This window comes from Apodemus sylvaticus, chromosome 19, assembly GCF_947179515.1.
Source record: "Apodemus sylvaticus chromosome 19, mApoSyl1.1, whole genome shotgun sequence".
Lineage (NCBI taxonomy): Eukaryota > Metazoa > Chordata > Mammalia > Rodentia > Muridae > Apodemus > Apodemus sylvaticus.
In genome coordinates this window covers 48,219,482-48,233,384 of record NC_067490.1, presented here as the reverse complement: position 1 = coordinate 48,233,384, position 13,903 = coordinate 48,219,482, and the positions used below count along the sequence as shown (strand labels likewise).

Sequence of the window (13,903 nt, the reverse complement as noted above, 5' to 3'; positions counted from 1 at the left end):
GAAAGTTTAAAACAAAGTTAAGTCGAAAGTGGTTTCCCTAGGCTACACTTACGGGATAGCACAGTATTAGCAATGCGAGACACTGGAGACGCGGTGGTTGACTTGGGCCAGTTTGGTGCCACAGCTGCTGCTATGGTCAGACAGTGCCATGCTCCATCATTAGCTGAAGAAAAGCTACCCTCAAGAACCCCTACTGCTGCTGCCACTTGGCGCACAGTGCTCCCCTCACTGTGATGGTAAGTCGTCACCCGAGTCAAGCTCTGTCTACACACTGAGGAAGGTGAGCTGGGGCAGGTGACAGGAGAAAGGCAAGCACAACACGTCTAGGAACACGGAGACTTTGCCTGCGGACCAGCACAGGAGGAGTGACGGAAAACACAGACTGACAGGGCAGGACTGCAAACCTCACAGGGACTTAGGCATTTCACGCCTAAGACCGGCCTGGCTGCCTGATACCTCGTGTACATCAATGAGGTTTCACTGTGTGTAAAACCCATTCACTGTAGCAGAGGCCAGCAGCTCCTCTGCCAAGGTAGGGATATTCCCTCCCGAGGCCAGAGGACTGGGTGGGGTGCGGGGCAGTCAGAGAAGGCCTCGAGCAGGGCAAGCCAAACAGTGAGAGGCAGCTGCTTTTCAGGAAACACATCTCGAAATTGAAGCTAGAGGAACGGAATGCTGCGCTTCCCAAGACAACGTGAGAAGCCTAGTTCTTAAAGAGTCTTCCACTTCCCTCCTCGCTGACACCACAACAAAGAAGCAGCGCATCGCACAGCACAGAGGCCTCCACCCCAGAGAGCAAAGCTCCTTCAGCTGTGACAGTGATCACTGCCGTGGTCCTCAACTCCACTGGTGCCTTTCCCCTCCGAGCCCACGGGCCTCTCATCCCTGGAGTAGCTGACTGAAGCCAGGCCCCAAAGCCTTTGACCCGCTAACCTACAACCCCAGAGTAGGCCCGTGTCTCCTCTGCAGGAACACCTGTTCTCAGCTTAGGAAGGCCCATGGTCGGCAGCGCAGCACAAGTAGGGCTCCTAGGACCTCAGACAGGCCTCCCTCCCGCGCTCAGCTGGGATTATGCACTAAGCTGAGTGTGAGCTACAGTCTGGAGTGTCTCCTATAACACAAAGGCTTGGCCCTGACAGCTTGAAAAGGTTGCCACGGGACCTGCGCCCTCTGAACCCCATGCCTGTTACAGAGCTTTCCAAGTTATATGTCTTCTCTGATACTCCTATAAAGCCTAAGTGCCCAGGGCAGTCAGAATTAGAGAACCTACATTAATAAGTATTAGATCAAATCACAGACTGCCAATGCTCTTTCAGGACAAAAAGCTACAAGCATGTCTCTTTTCTGAGTGGTTTCATGCCAAGTACAAGGATGTTGATGATGTTTTATGCAGGCTGCATTAACACTGTCCTCTAACCACCATCGACAGCTGACACACCTCTGTCGCTAACACACCTCTGTGGAACTGCTGGCAATCACGGGCAGGAAACGCTCCAGCTCGGTGGGCTGGGCGGACAGCTGATGGTAACGCACCTGCCACACACCCAAGAGTCTGAGCACAGGTCAGCAGTACCACACATAAAAGGCTGGGTGTGTGGCACGCTCTGTAAGCCCAAATCCCAGGGCTAAGGAATCAGAGACAGGAGGCTCCTTGGGGCTTGTTGGCCAAGCAATCTAACCAACTCAGTAAATGTTAGACTCAGGAAGACAGACAGACACAGACAGACAGATAGGTACACACGCAGAGGACTCTGTGCCCCTCTCCTATAACCCCCCTCATCCAAAGAAAGGACGGATACTCTACTTGGTTTCCCTTTAAATCTGAAAACAAAAATTTAAGCCATTCATTTCCAGGAAGACACAAGACGGTGCCAGTACCAAGCCCCTTTAGAAAGCAATCAGGAAGCTATGTCTGAAGAGTTGAGACAGATGTCTGAGGTGCAGCTACAGCTGCTGTCTGAGCAGACTGTAGGGGTGGAGCTGGCAGGCAGAGTCACAGATACATTCCTGTAGCCAGTATCCCCAAAGCAGATACAACCAAAAAGTCTTTATTTTCTTTTAGTCTTTCGATTTTCTTGTTTGTTTTGGGGGAGGATTCAAAACAGAGTTTCTCTGTGTAGTACTTGCTGTCCTGGAACTTGATCTATAAACCAGGCTAACCTTGAACTCAGGAACCCGCCTGCCTGCCTCTGCCTCTGCCTCCTGAGTAGGGGGATTAAAGGCTTATGTCACTACTTCCCAACATTAACTCTCTATTTTAATTTTGAATAATCAACTCTGTTGCCAGGTTCCACTCCTGGAAATAACATCAGAAGGTGACCTTGGCAAGTTACTTAATTCACACTTAGTACTTCAAAGTCCTTTACTGCAAAATACAGGGAAAAAAAAATATCCCAGACTCTAACACAAGAGGTTGGGCAAAGCTCTCAGGAAAATGTTTGATGCACAAGAAGCATCCAAAAAATCTAAACCATGAAAATAAAAAGACATCACTAGCATCCATCAGGGGCCAACTGTAACATCGCTAATTAGCAAAGTCCCATCTATTAACCGGAAGCTTGGCATCCATTGGCTTCTATTATCCACAGGACCAGTCATTAGGAATGGAGGAACAGCAGAACAGGCACCCATCAACTAAGGAAGAGCATCTGGCCCCTGTGAGATCACCACATTACGTAGACAACCAGCATGAGAGGCCCAGGGTGGACCTGGTGCTTCAGGCAAAAAAAAAAAAAATCCGTCACCTCCACTCGGGGCGGTTTTCCAGAGGATGTGCACACTCAACCTTTGCCGTCACACCCATCCTCAGCTGTGTCTTTCTTGAGGGAATTGGGAAAAGACTGCAGGCAAGAGCTCCAGATGGAGGCCAGCTGACCCAGGAAGGGAGGTGACAGAACCAAGCTGAAGGAGAGAGAGTCCAGCGTACAGGACGGGCGAAGCCCATCTGTGGGATGCAAGGAAGACGACAGACAGCCAAGACCTCTGGTCAGAACAATCTCCTCCTCCGCCATGTCTCGCGTGCCCGGTGGAGTCGACTCCCGTTCCTGCCTTGCTGAAGCACGGAGACCCGCTTGCAGCAGCTGGAGCTTTCCAGGGAATGTAAGCAGATCTGGAATCTGAATTCAGGTCTCCGGGGAACACCTGACATGTGGTGCTGTGGGCCCATGACACACTGAGACAGGATATGGAGGCTGTGCTGAAAAATTACGTGGACAGCATGCGACTTGCCTTTTCTTTTTAATTAAAAAATATATATAAGTGGGGGGGGGCATATGTGCTAGGGTTCTAGGACATTCAAACTTGTGAAATGGCATTTCCTAACTTGCTTTATGTTCTTGATATAGACCTGATGAGAAAAGGCAGCTGGGAGAGTAGGGGTAGGGGGAGAGGATTTATTTGTCTTACAGGTTGTATATGTCATCACTGTGACAACCTGGAGGCAGGAACTAAAGCTGGGACCATGCAGGATGCGACTTTCTGGCTTGCTCCACTACCTTTCTTATCCAGCCCCAACCCACCTGCTTAAAGATGGTAGCGACCATGAGGGCCGAGCCCTCCCACATCAACAGACAAAAAAAAAAAAAAAACAACCCCGACCTGTTCATGGGCCAATCTGATGAAGACCATTCCCTAAATGAGGTTCCCTCTTCCAAGGTAACTAGGGTGTGTCAAGTCCTCAAAGACTAACCAGGACAATGAGCATATTAGAAACAGTCCTTGTGCTGTGTGTGTGTGTGTGTGTGTTCATGTAAATGCAGATGGGTGTATGCATGTATGCATATGAGTGCATGTGGAGGCCAGAAGTCTACTGACCCTGTTAGACTGGCTGATCAGTAAAACCCGAGGATCCTGCCGACTCTACCTCACCAGGCTGGGGTTACAGTTACACCTAGATTTTTATGAGCATGGGCGATGTTAACTCAGGTCCTCAAGCTTGTGTGGAGAAAACTTTACTGATGAGCCATTTCCCCAGCCCCAGTACACATGTTCTCATGTACAAAGTTTTATGTGTGTGTGTGTGTGTGTGTGTGTGTGTGTGTGTGTGTGTGTGTGTGAGAGAGAGAGAGAGAAAGAGAGAGAGAGAGAGAGAGACTATACCTCAATACCTCAAAGAGGTGAGGAGCTTAAGATGAATCTGTCAGGTGTGGTAGTAATGTCTTTGATCCTAATTTTGAGGCCAGCCTGGTCTACAGGGCAAGTTCCAGGCTAGCCAAGGCTACATAGAGAAACCCTGTCTCAAACACACACACACACACACACAGAGGCACAGTAGTCCTTCCCATGCAAACCCAACCACTTGGCGTGTATATAACTGACAAGTTCCACTGTGGAGAAGAGCAGTCCCCACAGCATTTGAGCAGAACTTCCCTAATGAGACTTCAGCTGAGCCCTTGAAAATGTTTCTCCAGAATAAAATAAAACAAAAAACAAAAAAAGTTTATGTTCTTAAAGAGTTTTCCCTCTGCCCTGACTTTAACAAAACTGAACAATACTCTTATATTTACAATTTAGCTGTTTTCTTTGTTGTGTTAAAACCAGCATTAGATTATCCAAACTAGTGTTTATCTATCATGTAGAATTTTTTTCTTGTTCCATCCCAAGGTGGACTGGGGCATCAGCCCTTGTGTCTCCAGTACAATCTGGGTTTTTTTCATCCCTTCTAGGATTTCCACCCCAAGATCGCTGTTCATCCGTGTCAGGACAAGCCACATGCATTTACATTTATTTACATTTATTCACTCTAGGAACTAAATGTGTTTGCTCCTTTTTTTCCCTCCCTAAACATCTGACAAAAAGTTGAGGTACCTACAGGTGCACTATCCCAAGGCAGAAAAATAGGGAGACATGGGGAAAACCTGAGGCTACCGATGTCTGCAGGTGAATGGGGTCACTAATGGGGTCACTAAGGTGGCTTATCGGTGCCTCCAAACCAGAATTACCTTTGTCTGCTCGCTGTCTGGGTCTTCAAGCCAAGCATACGGATCACTAATTTTATGTCCATGATAATCCTGCACCTGCAAGAAGACAAGATGAGGTCTTAAGTAATTAGCACTCAAGCTCAAGTAAAAAACAAATATTGAATATATGTATCAGAGAAACGGGAGAGGCCAAAGTTCTGCATTGCTCACTGGCAACATGTCTGCCCAAATTACCACATGAACTTTAGCTTGAGAGGGAAGGAAGATGGAAGGCCAGGATGGGAAGATTATACTGCACGGAACAAAGGCTGGGGTAGAAGAACTCAGAACCGTGTGGCTGGGATTTACACAGAAGGTCACACAAGATGGACACGTCTGGAAGGGAACCACCGGACACGTCTGGAAGGGAACCGCCACACACGTGCACTGAGCTTCGGTGATGAGATCAACCCTCAGCAGCAGGGTAGATGATCAGTTTTGCTTCCGAGTCAGAAGTTGGCCTACACACCACGGCACATGCTCAGACCATGGCCTCTCCTGTACTGCTATAGAGATGGTCTTCTATCTCTAGCAAGGCAGCGCGAACGCCATCATCCACTTAGACCACCCTGACCCTCGAAGAAAGGAAATTCTAGCAGAAATGGCAAGGGCCCGACTTTGGTAGAGCCTGGTGTGGGCGGAGCCTCTGGAGCTCCCCACTAAGTGGTCTGAGAGTGGTACAAAGTCCAAGACCTGGCCTCAAAGTAAAAGCCATTGCCCGGTCTCCCCACACATGTAGGGTCAAGATTAACCTGGTTAACTAAACCATTGCCAGCTTCTCCAGTCTAGTCTGAGCAGTGCCGCACTCTGGGTAAGTATTCTCGTACAGGGCTGCAGGAATGTCACCTCTATCACAGAAGGACCCTTGTCCTTGCTTCTGCTAGTCCCCAAGGAGGGCCACATCTCCTGGAAAAGGCAGCCTCAGAATCCCCTGCCTATACCACCTGGTTGTCTGCACTCCTCCCGACCTGGAGCCACCTGAGAGGCAGAGGGCTTACAGGACAGGCTGAGCAGGCAGGAAAGAACTCATGACACAATGGGCAGACCAGGGCAAGGACCTAAAAACCAGACAAAACCTGATCCTCGGGGGTCTTCATAAACACCAGTTTTCCACGTTGGACACTCAATTTTGGCTGATCGCCATTCACTCAAAGCATGTTAAGATCGTCTCTTCTACAGTTCTTTCTCATTTGACACCTTGAGTGGATATATAATAGGCTTATCATAAAAACGTTCTTTGCCGTCAATACAGAAATCACAGCTCTGAAGGGCCTCTCGGGCGCTCTAACAGGCACAGGACTGAGCGACACTCCTACAGTCAGTCATCCACATTCAGAGCCAGGTCTGCAGCCAAACCAGCCAGGAAGGCTGGAGTCCAGACCCTTTAAAAATGTCCTTGGGCATATCCCCAAGCTCACCTTCTCCTAAGGACAAAAGTTAACTGGATTAGCAGCTCCCCAGCTAGGGGAAGCGTTGCTACCATGAGTATTTATTGAATATTCACAACTTTGCTATACAAAAAAGCGTGGCTTTATATATATATATATGTAAATGTAATACATATACATTTGTATATGTGGCTTTATATATATATATATGTAAATGTAATACATATATATATGTAAAAAAAGCTGGGCAGTGGTGGCGCACGCTTTTAATCCCAGCACTTGGGAGGCAGAGGCAGGCGGATCTCTGAGTTCGAGGCCAGCCTGGTCTACAGAGTGAGTTCCAGGACAGCCAGGGCTATACAGAGAAACCCTGTCTCAAAAAACCAAAAACCAAAAACCAAAAAAAAAAAAAAAAAAAAAAAAAAAAAAAAAACCTGTTGATATTTCCATGTTACAGATTGCAAAACACAAATTCCCAGGTTACTAAGAACAAAGGTCAATGGATTTATTATGCACAGGCAGAAGACTGTGAGTTAACATCATGCCACGGATATCATTCACATTAATTTATCCAACCCTTGCTGTGACGTATGAAAACTAAAGCCAGAAAGAGCTAGAGCAATCGAGGTCCTGGGGGGGAGGGCGGAATAAGTGGAGTGCAGCCCCACTGTAGCTGACCCCAGCGTCACTCTCCTCTGTCCTCAGGTACACAGGCTTGACCAAGGGTACCCCAGCAAGTACGTGGCTGCAGAACCATCATGAACTCAGAACCCAGGGCATCACATCCCAGACTAACTCCAAAATGGTCCTTAATAGGATGCATATAGCTCTGCCTTCCCAGATCTGGCAGTAATCTTAGTAATCTCGCAGATGCTAACCAAGTCAAAATTCAGACTCGCTAGGATGCTCCTACTGTCAGTCCCCAGAGCGACAGTCCGCCATGTCCTCTTCCCAGTTTTCCCCTCTTTATTAGACTTGACTTTGGTAGACTCTCATAGCTATGCCCCTTGAATAGTCACATACGTATAATTCTTGTCATGATTTAAGTCTGGAAGGCACCCTTCACCTAAGAGGCCCTGAGAGGCCTGATAGGACAACCCTCCCTGCTGTTCCCACTGCACATGCGCCTGTTGGGGGTGGAGCACAGACAGGTGAACACCCGCAGCTAAGACCAGGACCCATCGAGCCTGGAGCTGTTTCTCTTCCCAGCTACTTCCCAGCTTGACTTTCTGTGGACATCGAAGTCATGAGGATCTCCCTGCTACCCCACAACTAAATTAAATCTCACAGCTATTCAGACTTGCACAACTATGGCTTTATTTTCTTTTCAAGAGTCCGGAATGTCCATTCTCCCTTAGCTAGCCAACTGCAAGCTCAATTAGAAAATTATTTCCTCCTCCTGACAGAAATTTGCCCATCCTTTTCGGTGTTCTCTAACTCAGCACCCTTTTATGAGGGCTCGAGTGTCGTGCAGGAGGCCTACATTTCCTGACCTGTTAGATACGTAGCAATGGCGTTCCATGAAACCTTCTGCTCATGAAGACACGTGAGCTCCACACTCAAACTCCATAGTCAAGGGGAACATACAAACATGGCTGAAATCTGGTCACTGAGAAACAGGACCACAGAAATCTCCAGCATATGCTACAGGGGACCAAACCCACTCTCCAAAAGCTACAGTCGAGCTATGAAGCCAAGGCTACGATCTGTCAGTAGAAGCCCACTGTAGGAAAATGCCACCGTGCAGGTTATCAGGCCAATATTAGTACTCCATAAGGCCAGAGGCTAGACCAGGCTGGAACTCCTTCGCCAAGGCCATGGACTTACGAGATCGTCAGTGAGAAGGGATGGGGTGTACTAAATTCCAGACACCCCTTTTACAGACGTGTGTAAACTTTTAGAAAACTTCATAAAATCCCTACTTGACCTTTTCAGAAACGGTTTGATACCATTAAACTACAAGGCTGGTGCAGATTGGAGTAAGGAAAAATTAAGCAAGAGCCAATCCTACCCCCACTCCATCCCTAGGTTCAAGATAAAAAGAAAAACCCTAAGACTATATTTATCAAAACCACAAGATGGTACTTCTATACACACACACACACACACAATGCACATTATTGATAGCATACATATGTATACATATGCTAACCTGGAAACCAAAAGACACTCAAGACTCAGCGTGAGAACAGTTTCACACCTTTGTACCTCGCCCATGGCAGAGCTCGGCCATTGAGATGACAAGTCTTCCATGAGCAAGTCAAGGCCTGTCAGCCCCAATAGTCCATTTATAACAGAAGGCCTCTCATACATGAACTCATGACAGGTGAGAGATTTGCCCAATGTCACCCAGATAGTGACACACACCAACAAACAGCCTTCAGGTTGTCTGGGGGTTAACCCGTCCCCTTGAAGATGAATTCAGTAAGCAAACAGTTGAACAGGCGGAGAGACACAGCTCTCTCATGGTCATTGGTTAATGGAGAGACATGGCTACCAGGGGGTCACTGGTTAATGCAGCAGAGATACCTGCAAGTTCATTTGAAAACAAGATGGTCTTTAACACTTGAACTTTTACCTCTGTGTGTGATGTGCTGAATCCAGAGTACATTTTCTGTCATGAACCAGATTAAAGTAAACAGGAAGAAAATAGAATGGTATTATACAAAAATATTTTTACTTTGATTCTATTTTAAGTAACCTGAGAAATCAGGCTGTGACTACAGGAATTAGGGCCTTAATGTTTGGATTCAATCCACTTAACTCCAAACTTCTCTCTCTCTCTCTCTCTCTCTCTCTCTCTCTCTCTCTCTCTCTCTCTCTCTCTCTCTCACACACACACACACACACACACACACACTTACTTCTGAATTTCACTGACTAGGTCTGAAGTTACCCTAGAGTTCACCTGCAGCTTAGGTAAACAGTTAACTCCCAATGGGGGAAAACTTTCTTTGCAAAAGGCCACCCTGTCTTAACTTCCTTTCTTAAGCAAACTTGGCTGGCCTCAGCACACTGTGGGCCCACTGCTCCTTCCCGAACACTCTGTCTCCTTACCTGTACCCCGGCAACCAAATCGGCACCCGATTCGGGGACAGCACAGCCTTAAAGCACAATGAATGAGCTTCAACTCTAAGGACTTGCAAATTCCAAGTTCTCAAAGTTTGCTTTTGTTTTCAAATCTTACATCATTTCCCACGCACACACACCAGCACACACTTCGTGCTACCACCATATTTAAGCCAGACCGCTTCTCCTCTTAGAAACACAGGGGTACGAGCTGGTTGCCCACTGGCCCCAGACGCCCATGCCTGCCCAGGGGTCTGTTTTGGGGCCGAGCGGCTTTGACCACCGGCATGGGCACGTGGGCCGCGGCCGGCCGCCGGCTCCAGGCTGGGAGGAGCCCCGCGACCCGGGCGGCCCCGCAAACAAAGGCCGGGGAGCGGCGCGGGGCGCGCGGGGGTCTGCGGGAGGCGAGCTGCGGGAGGCGCGGACCGGGCGGCGGGGTGAGAGCGGGGTACTCACTGAGGTCTCGTCGCGGTACACGTCGGGGTACTGGAAGGACAGCATGGCTGGAGCCGGGTGCGGGCTGAAAGGGGGGAGCGCGGACCAGGCTGGGCGCGGACTGCGGCGGAGGGCGGCGTGCGAGCGAGCCGGCGGGCGAGCAGGCGGGCGGACGGACAGCTGGCGGGCCGGCGTGCACGGGCGGACTCACGGTGGGGCTGTGCGCCAAGCAGGAAGACGCTGTCGGCGCGGCCGGGAGCCCCTCCCCGGCGGGCGGGCCCAAGCGGCGGCAAGAGGGAGCAGAGTCGCCGTGCGGGCGCCAGAGCGGGCGCACAGCTCCCTCTGCAGGAGCGCCAGCCGCGCCCGGGCGCACGGAGGAGCACGCTGGCGACGCCGCGCCACGCCGATCGCTCAGCGACCAGCCTCCCGCAGCCCCGCGCTACCCCGCCTTCCCCCACTTCGGGCCCGGGAAAGGAAACTTTGCCACTTCCCTGGCCTAGGCCGGCTTTCCCCAACCCGCTCGCCCACCACTCTGGATATAGAAGAAGAAATGATTCACTATGATCGTGAAGGAAGCACACCCCCCTTCCTCTACCTTAACCCTTGATGGACGCGGGGAGCTCAGCCTCCAAACTGGAGGTTCTTTGGAGGTGTTATCAAGACAATGGATGACCCCTTGTTGATATACTGACTGATGGGGAGCGAGGTGAAAGAACTGCTAGTTAGCTAGGCTCCTTGTCTTACCCTATGACTCCTCTCTTCTGCTTCGGGTTTTGTATTTTGAGCAACACTGTTCCTGTGTTGGAAAGAGACAAGATACCTGCCTGATCTCAGATCAAATGAAGACTGACTGACTACACTTCTCTATCGATGGCCTTTTGTGGACCATCCAGAAGACGCTTTGGAGCCCCACTTCTCAGTGTATATAGTGTGTTCCTGCCTTCCTACAAGCCGTGGGGAAGAGGGCCATTAGTAAAAAGTCTGCGTTGTAGGAGAATTCTCACTGTAGGTTTCTAAATGTCAAGGCTTGTGTTGTAGGCCAGCACTATTGAACCCAGACTCCAGGAGCTGTCAGGTTTTCTAGTTCCAGCCATCTCTGAGGTACTTCATAAAGATAATCCTAAGGACACTCGACTCAGATAATCCCCAGATACCAGTTGATGCCTCATTAAACATTGATTTGAAACTGTTATTGTTCCAGTGTACTGGCTGGTTTTGTGTGTCAACTTGACACCAACTGGAGTTATCACAGAGAAAGGAGCTTCAGTTTCGGATGTGTCTACAGGAGATCCAACTGTGGGGCATTTTCTCAGTTGGTGATCAAGTGGGGGAGGGCCCACTGTGGGTGGTGCCATCCCTAGGCTGGTAGTCTTTGGTTCTATAAGAGAGCAGTCTGAGCAAGCCAGGGCAAGCAAGCCAGTAAGTAACATCCCTCCATGGCCTCTGCATCAGCTCCTGCTTCCTGACCTGCTTAAGTTCCAGTCCTGACTTCCTTTGGTGATGAATAGCAGTGTGGAAGTGTAAACTGAATAAACCATTTCCTCCCCAACTTGGTTCTTAGTCATGATGTTTTGTGCAGGAATAGAAACCCTCCTAAGACACCCAGTTTCACAGTTGAGATAAACCGAAACTTTCTTTTGCTCAGAGTTTCACAAATAATAGGGGTAGAGCAGAAAAGCGAGCCAGGCTTCAGGCTCTGAGGCTAACATTTCATTTCCACCTGTCTGATGCCTTCTCCCTCATATATAGAGAGATGCAGTCTGTAGTTTACAAGGGCATCCTTTAGCAAGAGAAACCTGACTTTGACGGCTTGTGCTAGAAAGCCTGAGAGGCAGCAACAAATTATTGTTGTTGTCCCTGATGCTGCAATATAAAAACTCCTCGACCAAAAGAACAGACAGGGAGGAAAGGGTTTGTTTTTGCTGACAGGTTACAACCTGACTCATGTCTTACACAGCCCAAGCCTGCTCCTGGATGGCACTTCCCACAAAGGGCTAGCCCTTCCTATATCAAATAGTGATCAAGAAAGTGCCCTGCAGATGTTCGGAACTGGTAAGCTAAGACAGCACCCATGGAGGAATGGAGCCTCAGATACCATTCGCTTTCTTTCCTTATGGTCAACCACATGTCTGGATCCTTGGGCCCTGACGGCTGAAAACGCTACTTCCTGATTGTATAACCCTTCATGTTTTCCCTTCCATCCTGTAACAAACTGTTTAACAAATACAGAAGATCTCAGCCACCTTAAAGCTCCTAAGTCTCCCAACCAAGGCAGAGCCAAGGTTCCCATTCTTCAGTTGGTCCTAAAGCCTGCCTTCCCTGTTAACCACGAAGTCTTTGAACTGTTTTAGAAATGGAAGTGTTGTCTTCCAGAATAAACCCCAGGGTGTCCCTGTTCCTAGGGGGATGGGTGGAGACCTGGAGAGGGTGGCTAAGACAGCCTTCAACAGCAGCATTTCTTATAGGATGGCTTTGAACTTCGTCCCTAAGAGGCAGGCTAGGCATTGGCTGTTCCTCATCGTCTCTAGTTGCTTAGCAAACTGTTCCTCCCACCCACACATTGTTGAGGGATGGTTTTCCAGCATTGTGCATTCAAATGCCCATCTGTACCCAGAGGTCCTTGTAGCCAGGGACGTTAGTATTGTCATTATTGGAAAGCATCTATCTCCTCACTCAGTGCTTTGTAAAACATTGCCGTCCTCCACCATCTTCTGATTGGTTCCATGGCTAAACAGGAGAGGAAAAGGTGGGACTTCCAGAGAGGGGGAAGGGGTCTCAGGTGGGACCCAGGGCCATCTGACTATGAAGGAGGTGCCGACAAGAGGGCAGGTGCTGGGTCGCAGAGCTGGGGAGTGGGCCACAGAGTAACCTGGCTGTAGTCATGTTAGAACAGCTCAGAACAGCCCAGCTTCGTGCCTGAAGCTTATTAATAAACATAAAGGTCTCTTGTCTTTCAAAGCAAGGTCTGGCACAGAAAAGTCCATACTTTTTACAACATGTTGTACCCCATGAGAGAGGAATGAGGGTGGGGAGGGCAGCGAAATCCACCCCACCGCTTACTCTACTGCAGCAGGTCCTGTGTGTTCTCTTGACAGGGTTATCTTTTTATTCTCTCCGTACTTGTCAAAAGAAAATACATTTTTCTGATTCTCACTGGAGCGCTGTCCTCTTAGTATCCCTTGAAATGATGCTTCGAGGTCTGGTGAGATGGCTCAGCGGTTAAGAGCACTGACCACTCTTCCGGAGGTCATGAGTTCAAATCCCAGCAACCACACGGTGGCTCACAAGCATCTGTAAAGAGAAGCAAAGAACCTATGAGAGTAAGCAGGGACCTGAGCGGGAGAGGGCTGGAGCAAGGAAGTGGGGGAAAAAACAGAAATGATGCTTCAGGTATTGTTTATATTGTCTATCTACGCTTTAATTTGACCCCAGTTTCCAAGTAGGAAACTCGCTGTTTGAAATGCAGTCCTTTTAGGCTACCTTTCTGCAAAGATGCATTTCCCAGTATGGCTGTTACTGAAAATCCACATGCATTTTTGTGAATCTAATTCTGCAAGTTATTGGGAAATGTGCAATGGTTCAAGAAAAATGTGCAATGGTTCCTTTTTACCACCAGTGGCTTTCTCACTCTTTGGGTCTGTATTTTCATAAAAAAAAAAAAGTCTAAAATAACTTTGGGGTCCAGTGGTTTTATAAAACTAAGAACGAAGCCGGGCAGTGGTGGCACACGCCTGTAATCCCAGCACTCTGGGAGGCAGAGGCAGGCAGATTTCTGATTTCGAGGCCAGCCTGGTCTACAGAGTGAGTTCCAGGACAGCCAGGGCTACACAGAGAAACCCTGTCTCGGGGGAAAAAAAAGAAAAGAAAAAAAGAGGGAAAACTAAGAATGATATTCTAGGGCTGGAGGGATGGCTCAGCGGTTAAGAGCACTGTTCTTCCAGAGGTCCTGAGTTCAATTCCGAGCAACCACATGGTGGATCACAACCGTCTGCAATGGGATCTGATGCCCTCTTCTGGTGTGTCTGAAGGAAGCAACAGTGTATGGGAACTTGC

The 13,903-nt window shown here is 48.9% G+C and overlaps 1 protein-coding gene across 1 annotated transcript in view; it reads right to left on the bottom strand.

The window, feature by feature from the left end:
* Prep (prolyl endopeptidase) overlaps positions 1-10,102 on the bottom strand; it is a 102,677-nt gene extending 92,575 nt beyond the window's left edge. Inside the window, exons 1-2 of the mRNA XM_052163601.1 lie at positions 9,872-10,102; positions 4,941-5,015 (exon numbers count right to left, since the gene is read on the bottom strand). Coding sequence (XP_052019561.1) covers positions 4,941-5,015; positions 9,872-9,916 — 120 coding nt within the window. The 5' untranslated portion in view covers positions 9,917-10,102. The remainder of the gene's footprint in view (positions 1-4,940; positions 5,016-9,871) is intronic.
* Positions 10,103-13,903: the final 3,801 nt, after the last annotated feature.